General features: G+C 36.1%; 1 protein-coding gene across 23 annotated transcripts in view; it reads left to right on the forward strand.

Annotated features, from left to right (window-relative positions):
• The window catches only part of PCNX4 (pecanex 4), an 84318-nt gene that overhangs the window by 18943 nt on the left and 42654 nt on the right, over positions 1-22721 (forward strand). For 12 of the 23 annotated variants that reach the window (XM_081509733.1, XM_081509734.1, XM_081509727.1 and 9 more), the window contains 8 exons: positions 131-231; positions 347-469; positions 2764-3124; positions 5516-5619; positions 8549-9585; positions 9954-10140; positions 17627-17705; positions 22318-22381. In XM_081509733.1, the coding sequence (XP_081365859.1) occupies positions 131-231; positions 347-469; positions 2764-3124; positions 5516-5619; positions 8549-9585; positions 9954-10140; positions 17627-17705; positions 22318-22361 (2036 nt within the window). In that variant the 3' untranslated portion in view covers positions 22362-22381. Of the gene's footprint in view, positions 1-130; positions 232-346; positions 470-2763; positions 3125-5515; positions 5620-8548; positions 9586-9953; positions 10141-17626; positions 17917-22317; positions 22382-22721 lie in introns of those variants that run through there. The other 11 variants (XM_081509740.1, XM_081509741.1, XM_081509738.1 and 8 more) reach the window with 2 other exon arrangements.

Here is a 22721-nt window from a genome sequence, read left to right on the forward strand (position 1 = left end):
ATGTTTTGATTTGTTTGCTTATTGTTCTTTTTTAATTAATTGCTTGAATATGCTCATAAAAATACAGGCCAAAATTAAATATGGTAAAAGATTATTTTGCCTTCATTAAATCTGTCTCTTTTTGTCTTAGTGTCACCTTTTGCTATGATGGCATTTCTTTCATTGGACAGTTCCTTACAAAGGCTTCACTCTGTATCTGTCTCCATTGGATTCACGAGAGCTTTTAGAATGGTAATACTAATATGCACTTAATAGTATGTTCCTGTTCCCAAATTATGATTTTGTTTAGCAGCTTACTTAAATTATCAAATTCTGCCTAGTAAAGTGGTTAATTTGTGTACTGCAGGTATGGCAAAATACAGAAAATGCTTTATTGGAGACAGTCATTGTATCAGCAGTGCACTTGCTGATCTCCAATACAGACATATGGTGGAGCAGAAGCCTGGATACAGGAATCAAACTCTTACTGGTGAATATGTTTTTTTAACATCTTTAATGAGATGTATTTCATATACCATAAAATCATTCACTTAAAGTCTGAAGTTCTGTGGTATATATTTCAGAACTTTGTAGTCATCACCACAATCTAATTTTAGATCATTTTCAACATCCCAGAAAGAAACCTCATACACATTAATAGTCATTTCCATTCCACTCTCCATCCATTCTACTACTCCAGCTCCAGCAACTATTAAACTACTTTCTGTCTCCAAGGACTTGCCAGTTCTGGACATTTCACATGATCAAAATTATCTAGTATGTTGTCTTTTGCATTCGGCAAAAGACACCAACAGTTGTCTTACTTTTTCATTATAGAATTTTCATGAATGTGAACTCTCTTTTTGTGATTTTGATAGTACATTTCTCTGAATGCTAATGGTTCATCTTTATGTATATTTATTGACCATCTATGTATGTTTTTGAAGGAAATGTCTATTCAAATTCTTTGCCCATTTTTACCTGGGTTATTTGTCTTTTTATTGTTAAGTTTAATAAGACTTCTTCATATATTATGCATAAGTTCCTTGACAGATAAATGATCAGGAAAAATTTTCTCCCATTCTGTAGGTTTTCTTTAGCTTACTTGATAATGTCCTTTGAAGCAAAAAAGTTTTAATTTTTATGAAGTTCTGTTTATTTCTTTTGTTGCTTGTATTTTTTGGTGTCATATCTAATAAACACTGCTTTTAAGATCATAAAGATTTACTATGTCTTCTAGTTCTTACATTTGATTCTGTGATCTACTTGGAATTAATTTTTGTGTATGTTATAAGGTCAATTTCCAAATCCATTCTTTTGTATATGGATGTACAGTGGTTTCAGTATCATTTATTCAACAAGCTATTTTTCCCTCAGTGACTTTTCTTGGCACCTTGTCAAAGTCAAGCAACAAATATAAGGGTTTATTTCTGGACACTCATTCTCTTTTCCCTTCATCTATATATCTGTCCTTATGCCAGTACAACACTGTCTTGATTACAATACTAGCTTTGTAGTAGTTTTAAAATTGGGAAGTGTGAATCTTATGACTTTATTGTTTTTTTTAAGATTGTTTGACTATATTAATAATTGTTAAATGTTTATAGTATTCAGTATGTATCAATATATTTTGTACTGTGTAGTATTTTGTAGTATTAAAGCTATCAGCTTTTCTCTTTGGGAAGCTTTTAAATTACTAATTCAGTTTCTCTACTTGTTATATGTGTATTCAGATTTTCTGTTTCTTCTTAAATCAGTTTTGGTAATTTATGTCTTTTTCTTAGAAGTTGTCAGTTTCATCTAAGTGACCTAGTTTTTTGTCATACGGTTTTTCATAATATTCTCTTATAATTCTTTATGTTTTTTTCTGTAAGGTTGCTGGTAATGTTATCTGTTTCATTCCTGATTTTAGTAATTTACATCTTCTATGAGTTTTTCTTGGTCAGTCTGGCTAAAGGTTTGTCAGTTTTGTTGATCTCCTCATCAAAAAAAAAAAAATTCTTTTGGTTTCATTGATTTTATCTATTATTTTTCTATCCTCTATTTTATTAGTTTCTACTCTAACTTTATTATTTCTTTACCTCTGCTTGCTTGAGATTTAGTTGCTCTTTGTTCTCTAGTTTCCTAAGATGGAAGATTAGGTTACTGGTTTAAGATACTTCCATTCTTTTAATATATACAGTTGTAACTATAAATTTCCCTCTGAGGATTGTTTGTGCTGTGTCACAAGTTTTGATTTGTGTTTCATTCATCTGAAAATGTTTTCTTATTTATCTTGTAATTTCTTCTTTGACCTGTTGGTTATTTAGGAATATGTCTTTTAATTTCCACATTTCATTCTGTTGTTGACCTAATTCAGTTTTGATTGAAGAACATACTTTTCATGATTGTATATTTAGAATGATTTCAGTCAGTTGAGATTTGTGTTATGGCATGATGTATAATTAAGATTAAGATTTCTTAATCTGTGAAGTATTCACTACTTCTAGTTCTTATGACTTAACCAGCATGTAACACAGAGCTTAATTAACCATAAGATAGACATAGCACTCTGTCATTTCTCTTTAGTACTACTTTTTTTTTAAGAGAGCCTAAACTTTTTAAAATATAGTTTCATTTGCTAATTGTGGGGATCGAGAAAATTATAACCGAGAATCTCACATAAGGGCAATTTACTCAAAAATCTTGGGGCAATGATATAAAATTATATTGTTTTTCTTATATGATCTTGAAAACTCATGAAAAGTATCTAAGAATAAAAAAGCCATTTTTATGTCTCTCCAGGTTGGTATCATGCGTGATCGTCTGATTCAGTTCATTGCTAAATTGCAGTTTGCTGTGACTGTGCTTGTGGCATCGTGGACAGAGAAAAAACGTAGAAAATCAACCACCGCTTTGGGTGTACTCAACATTGTCTTCTCTCCATTTGTGTTGATCTTCATAGTTTTTTCTACATTACTCTCTTCTCCCTTACTCCCCCTCTTTACCCTTCCTTTGTTCTTGGTGGGGTTTCCTCGACCTGTTCAGAGTTGGCCAGGAGTGGTGGGCACCACAGCCTGTGTGTGTGCAGATACAGTGTACTATTGCCAGATGGTCCCGGGTTTAACCACTGCGCTGCAGTCTGCAATGGCAGCTGGGAGTTTAGGTAAGTGAATGAGTTGTGCTTACGACATCCTCACTAATATATTTGAAGTATAGGAAAATGAACACACAGAAAAACAGTGCTTTGATCTAACTATTATACAGATTCTGATACTTTGATGTGCAAGCAGACAGACTAAATATGAAGAAGTATATCTTGTTTTGAGGTAAATAAAGTCATAAAAATACTGAGTGATAATTTCATTAACACCTTAATTTTGACAATTTTTAAGAAACATTTTCTTGACTCAAATCAGGTTATAGTGCCACCATGAAGCATGAAAACACTGTATTTTCCAAAATTTTCATGAATTTATGATGAGTTCATGTCAGGTAGAAGTAACAGCTTAAGCCCATAGAGTGAAAACCAGTATTATATATCAAATTGAAGAACTTAAAGAAGTGTGCTTGTGTCTTACTAGTTACTATCTACCAACTTCAGCAATCTGACAAGGCTAGAGGCAAGGTAACATAAAGCTTTGGTCCATGATCCATAGCCTTCCAAAATGAAGTGCTGTATGAATATTAGCAAGATTTTTGATGAGAATGGAGTAACATTATAATCATAATTTTGTGATAACTTCTAATTTCATCATACACTATGTAAGTTCAACTATTTTATATTTCTCAAGGTTGGCTTTAGAGAGGGTACAGACTTTAGCCCCATATTTGGTTTAGATATGGCCAGTGACTTTCTAGCACACTGACTCCACTGGCAGAGAATAGCAATTTAAAATTGGAATTTTAATGTTTACTTGGGTTGTTGAGTTTTTAAAATTATCTATTAAGTGAGATAATTTAGTAAAACCTTTTTGTAATACAAATTTTTCATGAAGAGTCATTTTCCTTTCTTATAGGAAATATTCTACACTTTTAATACTTTTATCCAGTTCCAATTAATTTTTATTATTTAGTGCAATGCCCCTTTTTAAAATACCTGTGAGGTTAAACTCACATCTGAAATAATAAATACCTTATACCTTATTATCAAATCAATTATATTCATCCAGTAAGTGTGTTTTAAGTATCTCCTGGAGAAAAAGCAAACAAACAACAGTGAGGTAACATTTCACACACATCTGATTGGCAAAATGTAAAAAAAAGTCTGATATTAACAAGTGTTCGCTAGGGAGTGGAAATAAGAACTCTCAAACTTTGCTGGAAGGGAATGTGTAAATTCATACAGCTACCTTGAAGAGTAAATTTAATAGTCTGTAGTAATGATGTACATATCTCATGACCTAAGGATTCCAGTTTTAGATTTTATGGTCCAGTGATTCCAATTCTAGAGAAACTCTTGCACGTGTGTTTTGGGGGTTCCAGGTTTGATGATTTTCTAGGACACACAGGACTCAGCATACAGTTGTGCTCATAGCTAAGATTTAATATAGCAAAAGGATGCAAAACAAATACAGCAAAGGAAAATCACATGGGGTGAGAATACTGGATGAAAGCTTCCAGGCATCCTCTCCCAATGGGGTTACACAGAATGTGTTTAATTTCCCAGCAACTTGTTGTGACAGTATGTGTGATATGTTGACTACTGGGGAAGCGTATTTGAAACTCAGTACCTAAACCTTATATTGAGCGCTGGTCATGTAGGCCCCTCTGCCTACTACCTGCCAAAATTCCAGCCTCCCAAAAGGAAAGCAAGTGTTCAGTATAAACTGTATTCTTTGCACAAACAGTTTAGGCCCAAAGAGAGACTATCAGTTAGGGTAGTGAAATACAAGTTTCCAGCCAAGGGCCAACTTTGTAAGCAGACCTTTTATTGGATAGCAGTACAAACAGATTTGTACAAAGTAATTTATACAGCATTATTTATAATAGTGAAAAATTGGAAAACGTGAAGTGTTTATTAACAGTGAAATGAATATTTAAATTTAGCTACATTCATACAATGAATTCTCATTGCAGTTACAGTGAATGAGCTTTGTAGTCAATAAAATACCTCAGAGACATAATGTTAAGAGAAAAACTAAGTTTTAAGAGTATTTGTATTATATTCTGGTAGGTAGCATTTTATGTAAGTTTTTAACAGCACAAATCATTTTTATAGGCATGTATATAAAAATGTCCAAAATATATTTGTTTTCCTAATCTATTTAGCATTTATTTAGAATTTTATGTAAGGGATTCTCATTTGTTGTTTTTATGGAAAATATATTCTTAAATTCTTATTAATTATCACCTATATTTTTCTCTTCCAACTGTTCCTGTAAAAAGCTTAATTTCTCCTGATACGCAGTGGATAGTTGTTTGTATTTTTGACATAAAAAGAGGGTAGAAAGAGTTATGAATTAGTTCCAAGTGTTTTATCGATTTTTTAAAGATTCACATGGCAAAATAAAACAAGCTTGAACAATTACTTACTTTTTTTTCTAATTTGTTTTAGGTCTCCTCTTACCTGGGTCTCATTACTTGGGCCGTTTTCAGGATCGTTTAATATGGATAATGATTCTAGAATGTGGCTATACTTATTGCTGTGTTAACATTAAGGTCATTGTGCATTTGAAATCTCTCTTTTACAAGTTAAAATTTTTGTTAAGCACACATCAGAGACTTAATAGCTCACTTTGAAAGAGTATCCTTTAATTACTTGTGAAAACACCTAAGATTTTTAAACTATATTTCAATAGGCACATATTGATAGACTAGTGTTGACTATATGATAGAGCATAATAACAAAGTACACTTGCCCCTTTTTTTATCCCTTCTTACTCTTTTTATCCTTATCTGATTGAGCATCTCAAAAAGGTGACTGAGTAATATTTTTTTCAGTCCTATATCATATAAGCATTCTCAACTTAATAAAAACCTTATTTTGACCCCACTTCCCTTACCTGCTAACACTCTGTTTCTCTCCTTTCAGAGCAAAATGCTTTATTAGAATTGCTTATCATCATGTCTCCAATTTTCATTTCTCCCATTTTCTCTTCAACTTACCCTAGTTTTTGACCCTTTCTGTTACACTACTGAAAAACCACTAATGTCAAGGTCTCCAATGACTGACGAATTGCTTAATCCAATGATCAGTTCTTACACCTGGTCTTGTTTGACCTGTCAGAAGCATCTGACATAGTTGATCTCTTCACTTGTTTCAACGGATTAATCCTTGACAGTCTCCCCTGATGGTTCCTTCTCTCTTCCCTGACCTCTTAATATCAGACTGGCCCAGTTCTTGCTGACAACTCCATTCTGGTAGCTCAGCTCAAAAACATTTGGGCTTTAGTCTAGTGATATTTGATTCCTTGTTTACTTCTATACCCCACATCCAGTCCAGTAAGAAATCGTATTGGCTCCACCTTTGTCATCCTGTATCCCACCACTTCTCACCACCCTGCCCTCAGCCCCTTTCATCTTTTTCATGAGTAACTGCAATTGCTTCCTAATTGGTCTCTGTTTCTACTTCTGGTCCCACAACTAGCCTATTACCACCCAGAATGATCTCTAAAATCTAAGTCACATCATGTCACTTCTCTACTCAAAATTCTACAGAGGATTTCTTCTTTTGATCAAAGTAAAAGCCAAGGCCCTAAATGGTCAGCCTCCCTGTTTTCTATTTTGTCTCCTGCTGCTTTAACTGTCTCACTCCACTCCAGCATACTGGCTGTTCCTTCTGCCTGGAACACCCTTCTTTCAGGTAACCATATAGCTAACTCTCTCACCAGCTTTAAGGCTTTGCTCAAATGTCACCTCAGTAAGGTCTACTATGACTGTTCTATTTAAAATTGCATACGCACTCCCATCCTGACTGCGCTTCCAATCCTCCTGGCTTGCTTTCCTTTTTCTCTGTTTTTATAGCTCTTATACCTTCTAACAAACTATGTAATTTACTTATTGATTTTATTGTTGATTACCTGTGTCCCCCCACTTTTCTAACATAAAAGTCACAAGAGCAAGGATCTTTGTTTTTATTTGGAGACTATATCCTAAGCCCCTGGAACAGTAGGCCCTTACTAAGTATTTGTTGAATGAATAGTGAATGAATGAATTTTTTTTGTCTTAGCGCAGATTCGATAAAATTTCTGTGATTAGAAAGCTGTTCCTTTAGCCCAGTGGTTCTCAAAATCCAGTTCTTCAGATTAGTAATTTTAACATCTCCTGGGAACTTATTAGAAATGAAATTTTGAGGCCTCAACCCAGACCTACTGAATCAGAAACTCTGGGGCAGTGCCCAGCAGTCTGTTTTAACAAGCCTCCCAGTGTTTCTGACTCACCTAAAGTTTGAGAACTAGTGTTCTAGTCTAACATGTACAAGTAGGAGAAAGCAAAAAATCATGCAAAATATGGACAATATTTTCATTGCTTAATTTAGTTCTATTTTTTAAATGGTATGGTTTTAAAATACCTAATAATGCAGGTCCTTTTATAATCTTTTGTGCTCCATGTAACACTTTAAAAATTTGACAAAGCACTTTTGTTACTTACTTTAATCTTCACAGTCCTGTATGCCAGGGCTGTTTTTCTTTGAAAGAGAAGCAAGAGGAATCTCAGAGGGTTAGGGACCTACTCAGAATTGTGTACTAGCACCTGAGCAGAGCCATTATTTAAAAGAAGTGTCTAATGTCACATTCCATGTTCTTTCCTTGGATCACAGTACAACCTAACAGCATTGCCTTTTATTAAAAACACTAGTAGTTTTGAGAAAATGTATAAATAAGTAAGCAATAATTACAATAATAATAATAGTAAACAGTGACCTGATGTATCCTCTTCAGGTGATTCATTTTAGGGAAGTAATCAAAATGTGTTTAAAATTTATATAAGAATATATTCAAAGTATTCATTCTTTCACTATATATTTGTTGCATACCTACTGTGTGCCAGACACTGCTTTAGGCACTAAGGATATAGGAGTAACCAAAAGAGAGCTGATTTATGGAGTTTATATTGTAGTTGGAGGAGATAGAAAATAATCAAATACATAAATCTATATTATTATTTTTATGTTATAATTTTAAAAAACTCGAACAGGGTACTGGTTAAATAAATTATGACATATCTATACAGTAGAATAATGTTCTTATATAAAGTAGAATGGAAAGGATACAAAATTATGTGCATACTGTATATTTCCAATTTTGCTCCTTCCCAAATTTTTATAATTTAAAAAAGTTTTTAATAAGTGTGATTCAGTCTTGACCTACAATCTTAAAATTATGGTCATACTCATTAAAATTGCTTTGCCAATTTCTATTGGAATTTCTATACTGTCTTTAAAAATGCAGCATTATTTTTCATTTCCATATCCAACATAAAATGTGTCATTAAGTTTGAATTAAGATGTAGCTATCAGGTTAAATTTTTTTTTTCATTTTACATATTTTTATTATAAAAATGCAGTCCATGAACAGTTACAAAACTGGTTACTTTTCTTTTTGTAATAAGTGATCATAAGCTCAAGTCCTTTTAATTTCCTCTTTAGGGGTTAGAATTGCAGGAGACATCCTGTCACACTGCTGAAGCTCGAAGAGTTGACGAAGTTTTTGAAAGTGCCTTTGAACAAGAAGAATATGTAAAACTATGTTCCATTAATGAACACTTTGGAAATGTTTTGACACCCTGTACTGTTTTGCCTGTGAAACTCTATTCTGATGCCAGGAATGTCCTATCTGGCATAATTGATTCTCATGATAACTTAAAAGAATTTAAAAGTGACCTTGTTAAAGTACTTGTGTGGATACTTGTTCAGTACTGTTCTAGAAGGTCTAGCATGCTGGAGAATGTTCACAAAACTGAAAATAAAGGGAAAGCATCTCTAATAATCCTGCCTGCTTTGAATACTGAACCACAAACTGAACCCCCAGAAGACACAGATAGTTTAAATTCAGAAGATTTGGATGACTGGTCTGATGATGTTTTTGGTGAAGAGCCAACTATCAAAAAAGGAAAAGATGAAAAAGATCAGTTGAAAGTATTGCCAGGTATAAATTTGCCTATTCCCGGATCAGTAGAATCACAGAACGTTGGTAGTCATTCAACAAACACAGTTACTGAAAAGAGTCTTTACCAAGCAGCTGCACTTGGATACCCTGCCACTGACAAAGGAAAACAAGAAGCTATGGCATTTATCCCTCTCATGGAGTTCAGTTGTTCTCATTCTCACTTATTAAGCTTACCTGAAGAGTGGATGTCTAACTGTTTGCCTAATTCCAAAATGAAGGAGATGAGTTCATTATTTCCAGAAGACTGGTACCAGTTTATTTTAAGGCAGTTGGAATGTTTTCCTTCAAAAGAAAATGCCTCAAATGTAGTGGAAGAAATTGCAAAGGACAGAGTTCTAAAAAACTTTTATGTTCGTGCAGTAATGACTTGTTACTTTAGTTTGTTTGGGGTAGACAATATGATTCCTAGTCCTGGTCATATATTGAGAGTTTACAGTGGTGTTTTGCCTTGGTCTCTTGCCTTGGATTGGCTCACAGAAAAACCAGACCTGTTCCAACTAGCCCTAAAAGCTTTCAGGTAATTTATTTTGATTACATACAGGTTTTAATATTGGCAGGAAAATGTTGATTTTTAAAAAATAACCTAGAAGGAGATGCTCTTCCATTTATAATTTTAAAAATCACTTTCCTAAAAATGAAAAAAAATGCTTGGTATGTACTATGATTATATAAGGAATACTCTTAAATTTGTACTTCTTTTTTTTATGTGGAGTATCTATTTTTTGTATGGCTTTCTGGATTTTTTTGCTTTAACTCTTTATCATTTCTCTTTTTCTCTGAAATATGTATGATTTTAGTTTAATGTCTTAAAAATATTGATTGAACAAAATCAACTTCATCTATGAAGTTGATTTTTAAAATTCTTTGTTTCTCCATTTTTTTAAGGTATACTCTGAAACTAATGATCGATAAAGCAAGTTTAGGTCCAATAGAAGACTTTAAAGAGTTGATTAACTGCCTTGAAGAATATGAAAGTGACTGGTACATTGGTTTGGTATCTGATGAAAAGTGGAAGGAAGCAGTTTTACAAGAAAAACCATACTTGTTTTCTCTGGGATATGATCCTAATATGGTAAGGTTAAAAATGTCTTCTTAAACATTTTTGTATATAAACCTTAAAGAACAGAAATCAGTTATAAAGTATTTAACCTCAGTGATAGAGATAACATTCTAGGTATAAATATATCAATTATATTGGGACTTCCCTGGTGGTCCAGTGGTTAAGACTCCATGCTCACAATGCAGGCAGCACAGGTTCAACTCTGGTTGGGGAACTAAAATCCCACATGCCACACAGTACAGCCAAAAATTAAAAAAATAAATAATGAACAGCCTAGAAGAAAGGGCAGATTCTTAGAAAGGTACAATTTCCCAAGACTGAACCAGAAATACAAACTATGACCTGATATTGAAACTATGATTTTAAAATGCCCAAGAGACAAAAGTCCAAGACCAGATAGTTTCACAGGTAAATTCTGTCAAACATTTAGAGAAGAGGTCACACCTATCCATCTGAAACTCTTCCAGAAAATTGCAGAGGAAGGAACACTGCTGAGTTCATTCTATGAGGCCACCACCTGATACCAAAACCAGACAAAGATACCATAAAAAAAAACAGGCCAGAATAAAACCTCTAGATTCCTTATTGATGACCTCATCAATGCACTGGAAGGATGAGGTACCCTGACTCCGTAGGGAGAGCGCTCGGAAGCTCTGCAGAACATGCCAGACCTCACCCAAAACTACAAGTGTCTTTAACAGGATTCTCCCTCTTCCAGTGGTTAATGACTGGGACACCTTAACAGGGAGGAACCTCCACAATAAAGAGGAACCACAAACTTCTGCCACCCAAACACAGCAATCTAATCAAGATGAAAAGGCAGAGAAATATTCAGCAGGTAAAGGAATATGATAAAATCCCACCAAAGAAAGCAAAAGGGGAGGAGATAGGGAGTCTAACTGAAAAAGAATTTAGAATAATGATAGTAAAAATGATCCAAAATTTTGAAAACAAAATGGAGTTACAGATAAATAGTCTGGAGACAAGGATTGAGAAGATGCAAGAAAAGTTTAACAAGGACCTAGAAGAAATAAGAAATAGTCAATAATGAATAATGTAATAACTGAGATCAAAAGCACTCTGGAGGGAACCAGCAGTAGAATAACTGAGGCAGAAGATAGGATAAGTGAAGTGGAAAATAGAATGGTGGAAAGAAATGAAGCAGAGAGGAAAAAAGAAAGAAATGAGGACAACCTCAGAGACCTCTGGGACAATGTTAAACGCCCCAACATTCTAATCATAGGAGTCCCAGAAGAAGAAGACAAAAAGAAAGACCATGAGAAAATACTTGAGGAGATAATAATTGAAAACTTCCCTAAAATGGGGAAGGAAATAGCCACTCAAGTCCAAGAAACCCAGCAAGTTCCAAACAGGATAAACCCAAGGCGAAACACCCCAAGACACATATTAATCAAATTAACGAAGATCAAACACAACAAATATTAAAAGCAGCAAGGGAAAAACAACAAATAACCCACAAGGGGATCCCCATAAGGATAACAGCTGATCTTTCAATAGAAATTCAAGCCAGAAGGGAATGGCAGGACATACTTAAAGTGATGAAAGAGAAAAACCTACAACCCATATTACTGTACCCAGCAAGGATCTCATTCAGATATGAAGGAGAAATCAAAAGCTTTACAGACAAGCAGAAGCTCAGAGAATTCAGCACCACCAAACCAGCTCTTCAACAAATGCTAAAGGATCTTCCCTAGACAGGAAACACAGAAAAGGTTTATAAACTCGAACCCAAAACAACAAAGTAAATTACAATGAGGTCATACTTATCAGTAATTACCTTAAATGTAAATGGGTTGAATGCCCCAACCAAAAGACAAAGACTGGCTGAATGGATACAAAAACAAGACCCCTATATATGCTGTCTATAAGAGACCCACCTCAAACCTAGGGACACATACAGACTGAAAGTGAAGGGCTGGAAAAAGATATTTCATGCAAATGGAGACCAAAAGAAAGCAGGAGTAGCAATACTCATATCAGATAAAATAGACTTTGAAATAAAGGCCATGAAAAGAGACAAAGAAGGACACTACATAATGATCAAAGGATCAATCCAAGAAGAAGGTGTAACAATTATAACTATATATGCACCCAACATAGGAGCACCGCGATATGTAAGGCAAATGCTAACAAGTATGAAAGGGGAAATTAACAGTAACACGATAATAGTGGGAGACTTTAATACCCCACTTACACCTATGGATAGATCAACTAAACAGAAAATTAGCAAGGAAACACAAACTTTAAATGATAACAATGGACCAGTTAGACCTAATTGATATCTATAAGACATTTCACCCTAAAACAATGAATTTCACCTTTTTCTCAAGTGCACACGGAACCTTCTCCAGGATAGATCACATCCTGGGCCATAAATCTAGCCTTGGTAAATTCAAAAAAATTGAAATCATCTCAAGCATCTTTCAGAGAAGGCGATGGCACCCCACTCCAGTACTCTTGCCTGGAAAATCCCATGGATGGAGGAGCCTGGTAGGCTGCAGTCCATGGGGTCGCCAAGAGTTGGATGCAACTGAGCGACTTCACTTTCACTTTTCCCTTTCATGCACTGGAGAAGGAAATGGCAACCCACTCCAGTGTTCTTGCCTGGAGAATCCCAGGGACGGGGGAGCCTGGCGGGCTGCCATCTATGGGGTTGCACAGAGTTGGACACGACTGAAGTAACTTAGCAGCAGCAGCAGCAAGCATCTTTTCTGATCACAATGCAGTAAGATTAGATGTCAACTATAGGAAAAAAACTGAAAAATACAAACATATGGAGGCTAAATAACACACTTCTGAATAACTAACAAATAATAGAAGAAATCAAAAAAGAAATCAAACTATGCATAGAAACAAATGAAAATGAAAACACAACAACCCCAAACCTATGGGATTCGGTAAAAGCAGTGCTAAGGGGAAGGTTCATAGCAATACAAGCCTACCTCAAGAAACAGGAGAGAAATCAAATAAATAACCTAACTCTATACCTAAAGCAACTAGAAAAGGAAGAAATGAAGAACCCCAGGGTTAGTAGGAGAAAGGAAATCACAAAAATTAGGGCAGAAATAAAATAAATAAATAAATAAAGAAAAAGAAAAAGAAAAAAAAATTAGGGCAGAAATAAATGCAAAAGAAACAAAAGAGACCATAGCAAAAATAAACAAAGCTAAAAGCTGGTTCTTCGAGAAGATAAATAAAATAGAGAAACCATTAGCCAGACTTGTCAAGAAACAAAGGGAGAACAATCAAATCAACAAAATTAGAAATGAAAATGGAGAAATCACAACAGACAACACAGAAGTACAAAGGACCATAAGAGACTACTATCAGCAACTATATGCCAATAAAATGGACAACATGGAAGAAATGGACAAATTCTTAGAAAAGTATAACTTTCCAAAACTGAACCAGGAAGAAATAGAAGATCTTAACAGACCCATCACAAGCACAGAAATCGAAACAGTAATCAGTAATCTTCCAACAAACAGAAGCCCAGGACCAGATGGCTTCACAGCTGAATTCTACCAAAAATTTAGAGAAGAGCTAACATCTATCCTACTCAAACTCTTCCAGAAAATTGCAGAGGAAGGTAAACTTCCAAACTCATTCTATGAGGCCACCATCACCCTAATACCAAAACCTGACAAAGATGCCACAAAAAAAGAAAACTACAGGCCAATATCCCTGATGAATATAGATGCAAAAATCTTTAACAAAATCTTAGCAAACAGAATCCAACAACATATTAAAAAGATCATACATCATGACCAAGTGGGCTTTATCCCAGGAATGCAAGAATTCTTCAATATCCACAAAACAATCAATGTGATACACCACATTAACAAATTAAAAGATAAAACCCATATGATTATCTCAATAGATGCAGAGAAAGCCGTTGACAAAATTCAATATCCATTTATGATAAAAACCCTCCAGAAAGCAGGCATAGAAGGAACATACCTCAACATAATAAAAGCCATATATGATAAACCCATAACAAACATTATCCTAAATGGTAAAAAATTGAAAGTTGAAAGCATTTCCCCTAAAATCAGGAACAAGACAAGGATGCCCACTCTCACCATTACTATTCAACATAGTTTTGGAAGTTTTGGCCACAGCAATCAGAGCAGAAAAAGAAATAAAAGAAGGAATCCAGATTGGAAAAGAAGAAGTAAAACTCTCACTATTTGCAGATGACATGATCTCTACATAGAAAACCCTAAAGACTCCACCAGAAAATTACTAGAGCTAATTAATGAATACAGTAAAGTTGAAGGATATAAAATTAACACACAGAAATCCCTCGCATTCCTGTACACTAACTATGAGAAAACAGAGAAATTAAGGAAACAATTCCATTCACCATTGCAACGAAAAGAATAAAATACTTAGGAATAAATCTACCTAAAGAAACAAAAGACCTATATATAGAAAACTATAAAACACTGATGAAAGAAATCAAAGATGACACAAATAGATGGAGAAATATACCATGTTCATGGATCGGAAGAATCAATATAGTGAAAATGAGTATACTACCTAAAGCAATCTATAGATTCAATGCAATCCCTATCAAGCTACCAATGGGATTTTTCAGAGAATTAGAACAAATAATTTCACAATTTTTATGGAATTACAAAAAACCTTGAATAGCCAAGCAATCTTGAGAAAGAAAAATGGGACTGGAGGAATCAACTTGCCTGATATCAGGCTATACTACAAAGCAACAGTCATCACGACAGTATGGTGCTGGCACAAAGACAGAAACATAGATCAATGGAACAAAATAGAAAGCCCAGAGATAAATCCACTCACCTATGGACACCTCATCTTTGACAAAGGAGGCAAGAATATACAATGGAGAAAAGACAATCTCTTTAATAAGTGGTGCTGGGAAAACTGGTCAACCACTTGTAAAAGAATGAAGCTAGAACACTTTCTAACATCATACACAAAAATAAAAAATGGATTAAGGATCTAAATGTAAGACCAGAAACTATAAAACTCCTAGAGGCAAAACACTCCCTGACATAAATCATAGCAGGATTCTCTATGACCCACCTCCCAGATTAATAGAACTAAAAGCAAAAATAAACAAATGGGACCTAATTAAACTTAAAAGCTTTTGCACAATGAAGGAAACTATAAGCAAGGTGAAAAAGACAGCCTTCAGAATGGGAGAAAATAATAGCAAATGAAGCAACTGACAATTAATCTCAAAAATACACAAGCAACTCCTGCAGCTCAAATCCAGAAAAATAAGTGACCCAATCAAAAAATGGGCCAAAGAACTAAACAGACATTTCTCCAAAGAAGACATACAAATGGCTAAAAGATCATAGAAATGCAAATCAAAACCACAATGAAGTACCATCTCATGCTGGACAGAATGGCTGCTATCCAAAAGTCTACAAACAATAAATGCTGGAGAGGGTGTGGAGAAAAAGAACCCTCTTACACTGTTGGGGGGAATGCAAACTAGTACAGCCACTATGGAGAACAGTGTGGAAATTCCTTAAAAAACTGGAAATTGAACTGCCATACGACCCAGCAGTGCCATTGCTGGGCATACACACCAAGGAAACCAGAATTGAAAGAGACATATGTACCCCAATGTTCATCGCAGCACTGTTTAAAATAGCCAGGACATGGAAGCAACCTAGATGTCCATTGGCAGATGAATGGATAAGAAAGCTGGGGTACATATACACAATGGAATAGTATTCAACTATTAAAAAGAATGCATTTGAATCAGTTCTAATGAGGTGGCTGAAACTGGAGCCTATTATACAGAGTGAAGTAAGGCAGAAAGAAAAACACCAATACAGTATATTAACACATGTATTTGGAATTTAAGACGATGGTAACGATGACGCTATATGCGAGACAGCAAAAGAGACACAGATATAAAGAACAGACTGTTGGACTCTGTGGGAGAAGGTGAGGGTGGGTTGATTTGAGAGAATAGCATTGAAACATGTATATTATCATATGTGAAATAGATTGCCAGTCCAGGTTTGATGCATGAGGCAGGGTGCTCAGGGCTGGTGCACTGGGATGACCCTGAGGGATGCGATGGGGAGGGAGGTGGAAGGGAGGGTCAGGATGGGGAACACATGTACACCCATGGCTGATTCATGTGAATGTACGGCAAAAACCACCACAGTATTGTAAAGTAATTAGCCTCCAAATAACTAAATAAATAAATAAAACAGGCCAGTATCAATGATGAATATAGATGTAAAAATTTTCATTGAAATACTAGCCCACTTATCCCAACAATACATTTAGAAGATCATATACCATGATCAAGTGGGATTTTTCTGAGGAATGCAAGGATTCTTTAATATCCACAAAAAAATAAATGTGATATACCACATTAACAAATTAAAATATATGATCATCTCAATAAATGCAGAAAAGGCTTTTGACAAAATTCACCATCCATTTATGATAAAAAAAATACTTTCCAGAAGGTAGGGGTATAGAGGGAACATACCTCAACATAATAAAGGCCTCATATGACACCCACAGCTAACATCATACTCATGGTATCAAGGAACATGAAAAATGTTGAGCATCGCCAGTTATTAGAGAAATGCACATCAAACCAAAATGAGATATCACCTCAAACTAGTCAAAATAGCTAATATCAAACAAATCCACAAACAATAAATGCTGGAGAGACTGTGGAGAGTTCAAGGAATCCTCTTATACTGTTGGTGGGGAGGTAAATAGGTACAGCCACTATGGAGAGCAATACAAAAGTTCCTTAAAAAGCTAAAAATAGTTACGATATGATCCAACAATCCCACTCCTGGAAATGTATCTGAAAGAAGACAAAAACTCTAATCAAAAAGATCCATGCACCCTAGTGTTCATAGCAGCACTGTTTACCAATAGCCAAGACATAGAAGCAACCTAAATATCCACTGACAGCTGGATGGATCAAGATGTACACACACACACACATGAATACTTCTCAACCATTAGTGGTTGCTTGTGAGTGGGGGAATTAGGGATAGGAGGGTGATAGCTAAAGAATACAGAGTTTCTTTTTGAGGTCCTGAAAATATCCAAAAATTGTGGAGATAGTTACACATATCTGAATATACTAAAAAGCCATTAAATTATTTGGAATATGAAATATATCTCAATAATTGGATGATTGTTCACTGACTAATATTTATGACTTATGTTTTGGTGAGGCCAGATGGAGTGAGGGGATAGAGAAGAAAGTAAGAAGTGAGTACAGTGTCTGTCAGGAAATTTTTTTATTTCACGCCTAGTCAGAGAGCAACCAAATTGAAGTGATTCTTGATTTTGAATCAAGCAACTCGTGTACATTTTGATATACTACTTTCTGTTTAAGTTTGCTTAACTACAATGGAGTTTTTCTCTAAGTTTATAAATAAGGGCCTGAATATAATCTCTCTTCTTTTTCTTTCCCTCCAACCTCCTTTCTTCTTTACAGGGAGTTTACACTGGGAGAGTACTTACCCTTCAAGAATTATTGGTCCGTGTTGGGAAGTTAAATGCTGAAGCTGTTAGAGGTCAGTGGGCCAATCTTTCATGGGAATTGCTTTATGCCACAAATGATGATGAGGAACGTTACAGTATCCAAGCTCATCCACTACTTTTAAGAAACCTTACAGTACAAGCAGCTGATCCTCCCCTGGGATATCCAATTTATTCTTCAAAACCTCTCCATATACATTTGCTTTAGAGGCCATTTTGACTTGTAAATATATTGTGAGCAAATAAGATGTGTTTATTTTTTCATTCTAGAAAAGTTAACATTGTGATTCCTTATAACTTCACTGGACTTCCCTCTCTCCTCCCACAAGTCAGATGCCTGAGGAAAGCTAAGCTCTGTAAAGTTGATTTTCTTAGATATCTTAGTGGTATAAAACAACAACTTTATGTATAACATAAAAGGTAGAATTAGTTGGCCAATATTTGTGCCCTATGGATTGTGGTAGACTTTGATAAATATAAAACATTTGTATAAGATTATAAAATGAATTTTTTAATGCTTTCTTTAATGTGTGTTAAGTGACTTGCCTTAGAGAAGTCAACAACTATGTAATTTTTACATGCTTAAAAGATATACATATAAGTGTTTTTTAAGTAATAATAATGGATCCTACTGGTTACAAAATGTATATATATTTATTTGAAATATAATTAAATTTTATAGTATTTTCAAACTTTGTGCTGTTTATTTTAACATTTAACATGGTATGATTGTTTTCATATAATCTATTAGTTTCTTTTCATATAATCTATTAGTTTCTTTTCATATACTTCAATTCAGAAACCTTAAAAACTTTTAATAAAATCTCTTCCAAAAAAAAATTTTTTTTCCCCCAGATATCCTTTTGATATATTTAAAAGGGAAAGGGTTCATCCCATTCACCATGTGAATACTCAGCAGGATTAGCAACATTAAGGTCATCTGATTATGAATGTTAGAGGCCTTTCTGTAGATCTGGCCCATTGTGCATTTCTTTTCCACTGAACATACTGATTCTGAAGAATGACTTGCCCAGTAGGACTACCAGTTACTATTGTCTTAAGTTGTTTGAACTCAAGCCAAAAAAGATAGGAGAAAAATTTTCATAATGTGACCAGAGTTTTATTTTCATTCTTTTGCTGCTTAGGAACTTTTTACAGGAACTTATAAGGAGGATAAATAATGAATCTGCATCATTTGAGATGAATTTTCTCTACACCTTACTTTATTTTCATCTATGTTGTTGTTGCTCAGTCTCTCAGTCGTGTCCAACTCTTTGTGACCCCATGGACTGCAGCACCCCAGGCCTCCCTGTCCTTTACAAACTCCCAGAGCTTGCTCAAACTCATGTCCATTGAGCTGGTGATGCCATCTAACTATCTCATCCTCTGTCATCCCCTTATCCTCCTGCCTTCAGTCTTTCCCAGCATCAGGGTCTTTTCTCATGAGTCAGCTCTTCACATCAGGTGGCCAAAGTATTGGAGCTTCAGCGTCAGCATCAGTCCTTCCAATGAATATTCAGGACTGATCTCCTTTAGGATGGACTGGCTGGATCTCCTTGCAGTCCAAGTGACTCTTAAGAGTCTTCTCCAACACCACAGTTCAAAAGCATCAATTCTTTGGCACTCAGCCTTCCTTATGGTCCAACTGTGGAAAAACCATAGCTTTGACTATATGGACCTTTGTTGGCAAAGTAATGTCTCTGCTTTTTAATATGCTGTCATATTTTTAATATGTTGGTCACAGCTTTTCTTCCAAGAAGCAAGCGTTTTTTAATTTCATGGCTGCAGTCACCATCTGCAGTGATTTTGGAGCACAAAAAAATAAAGTCTCTCACTGTTTCAGTTGTTTCCCCATCTATTTGCCATGAAGAGATGGGACCAGATGCCATGATCTTAGTTTTCTGAATGTTGAGTTTTAAGCCAACTTTTTCACTGTCCTCTTTCACTTTCATCAAGAGGCTCTTTAGTTCCTCTTCGCTTTCTGCCATAAGAGTGGTGTCATCTGCGTATCTGAGGTTATTGATATTTCTCCTGGCAGTCTTGATTCCAGCTGTGCTTCATCCAGCCCAGCATTTTGTATGATGTACTCTGCATATAAGTTAAATAAGCAGGATGACAATATACAGCCTTGATGTATTCCTTTCCCAATTTGGAACCAGTCCATTGTTCCATGTCTGGTTCTAGCTGTTGCTGCTTGACCTGCATACAGATTTCTCAGGATGCAAGTAAGGCGGTCTGGTATTCTCATCTCTTTAAGAATTTTCCACAGTTTGTTGAGATCCACACAAAGGCTTTAGCACAAAGATGCGAAAGTAGATGTTTTCCTGAAATTCTCTTGCTTTTTCTATAATCCAACAATATGGCAATTTGATCTCTGGTTTCTCTGCCTTTTCTAAATCCAGCTTGAACATCAGGAATTTCTTGGTTCACGTACTGTTGAAGCCTAGCTTGGAGAATTTTGAGCATTACTTTGCTAGTGTGTGAAATGAGTGCAATTGTGCAGGAGTTTGAACATTCTTTGGCATTGCCTCTCTTTGAGATTGGAATGAAAACTGACCTTTTCCAGTCCTGTGGCCGTTGCTGAGTTTTCCAAATTTGCTGGCATATTCAGTGCAGCACTTTCATAGTATCATCTTTTAGGATTTGAAATAGCTCAGCTGGAATTCCATCACCTCTACTAGCTTTGTTTGCAGTGATGCCTACTAAGGCCCACTTGACTTCGCATTCCAGAATGTCTGGCTCTAGGTGAGTGATCACACCATCGTGGTTATCTGGGTCATTAAGATATCTTTTGCATAGTTCTTCTGTGTACTCTTGCCACCTCTTCTTAATATCTTCTGCTTCTGTTAGGTCCATACCGTTTCTGTCCTTTATTGTGCCTTTGCTGCTGCTGCTGCTGCGAAGTCACTTCAGTCGTGTCCGACTCTGTGCGACCCCATAGACGGCAGCCCACCAGGCTCCGCCATCCCTGGGATTCTCCAGGCAAGAACACTGGAGTGGGTTGCCATTTCCTTCTCCAAAACCTTACATATCATCAATAAATTCAGTTCAGTTCAGTTCAGTCGCTCAGTTGTGTCTGACTCTTTGCGACCCCATGAACTGCAGCATGCCAAGCCTCCCTGTCTATCACCAACTCCCGGAGTCTATCCAAACCCATGTCCATTGAGTTGGTGATGCCATCCAGCCATCTCATCCTCTATTGTCCCCTTCTCCTCCCACCCCCAATCCTTCCCAGCATTAGGGTCTTTTCCAATGAGTCAACTCTTCGCATGAGGTGGCCAAAGTATTGGAGTTTCAGCTTCAACATCAGTCCTTCCAACGAACACCCAGGACTGATCTCTTTTAGGATGGACTGGTTGGATCTCCTTGCAGTCCACGGGACTCTCAAGAGTCTTCTCCAGCACCACAATTCAAAAGCATCAATTCTTCGGTGCTCAGCTTTCTTCATCGTCCAACTCTCACATCCGTACGTGACTACTGGAAAAACCATAGCCTTGACTAGATGGACCTTTGTTGGCAAAGTAATGTCTCTGCTTTTAAATATGCTGTCTAGGTTGGTCATAACTTTCCTTCCAAGGAGTAAGCGTCTTTTAATTTCATGGCTACAATCACCATCTGCAGTGATTTTGGAGCCCAGAAAAATAAAATCTGACACTGTTTCCACTGTTTCCCCAACTATTTCCCATGAAGTGATGAGACCAGATGCCATGATCTTAGTTTTCTGAATGTTGAGCTTTATGCCAACTTTTTCACTCTCCTCTTTCACTTTCATCAAGAGGCTCTTTAGTTCTTCGCTTTCTACCATAAAGGTGGTGTCATCTGCATATCTGAGGTTATTGATATTTCTCCCAGCAATCTTGATTCCAGGTGTGTTTCTTCCAGCCCAGCGTTTCTCATGATGTACTCTGCATATAAGTTAAATAAGCAGGGTGACAATATACACCCTGACATACTCCTTTTCCTATTTGGAACCCGTCTGTAGTTCCATGTCCAGTTCTAACTGTTGCTTCCTGACCTGCATACAGATTTCTCAAGAGGCAGGGCAGGTGGTCTGGTATTCCCATCTTTTTCAGAATTTTCCACAGTTTATTGTAATCCACACAGTCAAAGGCTTTGGCATAGTCAATAAAGCAGAAATAGATGTTTTCCTGGAACTCTCTTGCTTTTTCGATGATCCAGCGGATGTTGGCAATTTGATCTCTGGTTCCTCTGCCTTTTCTAAAACCAGCTTGAACATCTGGAAGTTCACGGTTCACGTATTGCTGAAGCCTGGCTTGGAGAATTTTGAGCATTATTTTACTAGCGTGTGAGATGAGTGCAATTGTGCGGTAGGTTCAAATACATGTCCTCAACCTCTCTTAGCGCTGCACCTGTATATGGAACCATTTATCTCCATCTGATACAATCAAAATGGCTTGACCTTATTGAACTTGCCCTAAAACCAGCTTCTCTGACTTCCATTTTTAGTAGTGCACACGTAATTCACATCAGACATCTCAGAGAGAACTAGGGAAGCTGTGCAAAAGATTTTCAAATCTGTGTCAAAAGTATCAGTGAATCAAGACAGTGAATGATTATATCACCAAGACCCAAGGCAGAATGAAACTTCGAAACCTGAGCTCAGCATTTGAACTGCTTTTCTTCTAGGAACATTGGCTGATTCAGGAGGAGGTGGCTGGGAAGATAACTAACACGTTTGGCAGACTTCCTAGTAAGTTAAAGTGTTAAAGATGGAGTCCTGGGCTCTCCAAAGAAGGAGGGTAAAAATAAAATAGATCAATTTTGAATCTTTTCAATCTTCTCAAGGGGGCTTTCCTGGTAGCTCACCTGGTAAAGAATCCGCCTGCAATGCAGGAGACCCTGGTTCGATTCTGGATTGGGAAGATCTCCTGGAGAAGGAAATGGCAGCCCACTCCAGTATTCTCGCCTGGAAAATCCCAAGGACAGAGGAGCCTGGTGGGCTACAGTCCATGGGGTCGCAAAGAGTCAGACACAACTGAACAACTAAGCCCAAATCTTTTCAAAACTGGATTAAGGTGATACTGGATTTG

Source organism: Giraffa tippelskirchi, chromosome 7 (assembly GCF_054371585.1).
Source record: "Giraffa tippelskirchi isolate mGirTip1 chromosome 7, T2T-mGirTip1v1.2.pri, whole genome shotgun sequence".
Taxonomy (NCBI): Eukaryota; Metazoa; Chordata; class Mammalia; order Artiodactyla; family Giraffidae; genus Giraffa; species Giraffa tippelskirchi.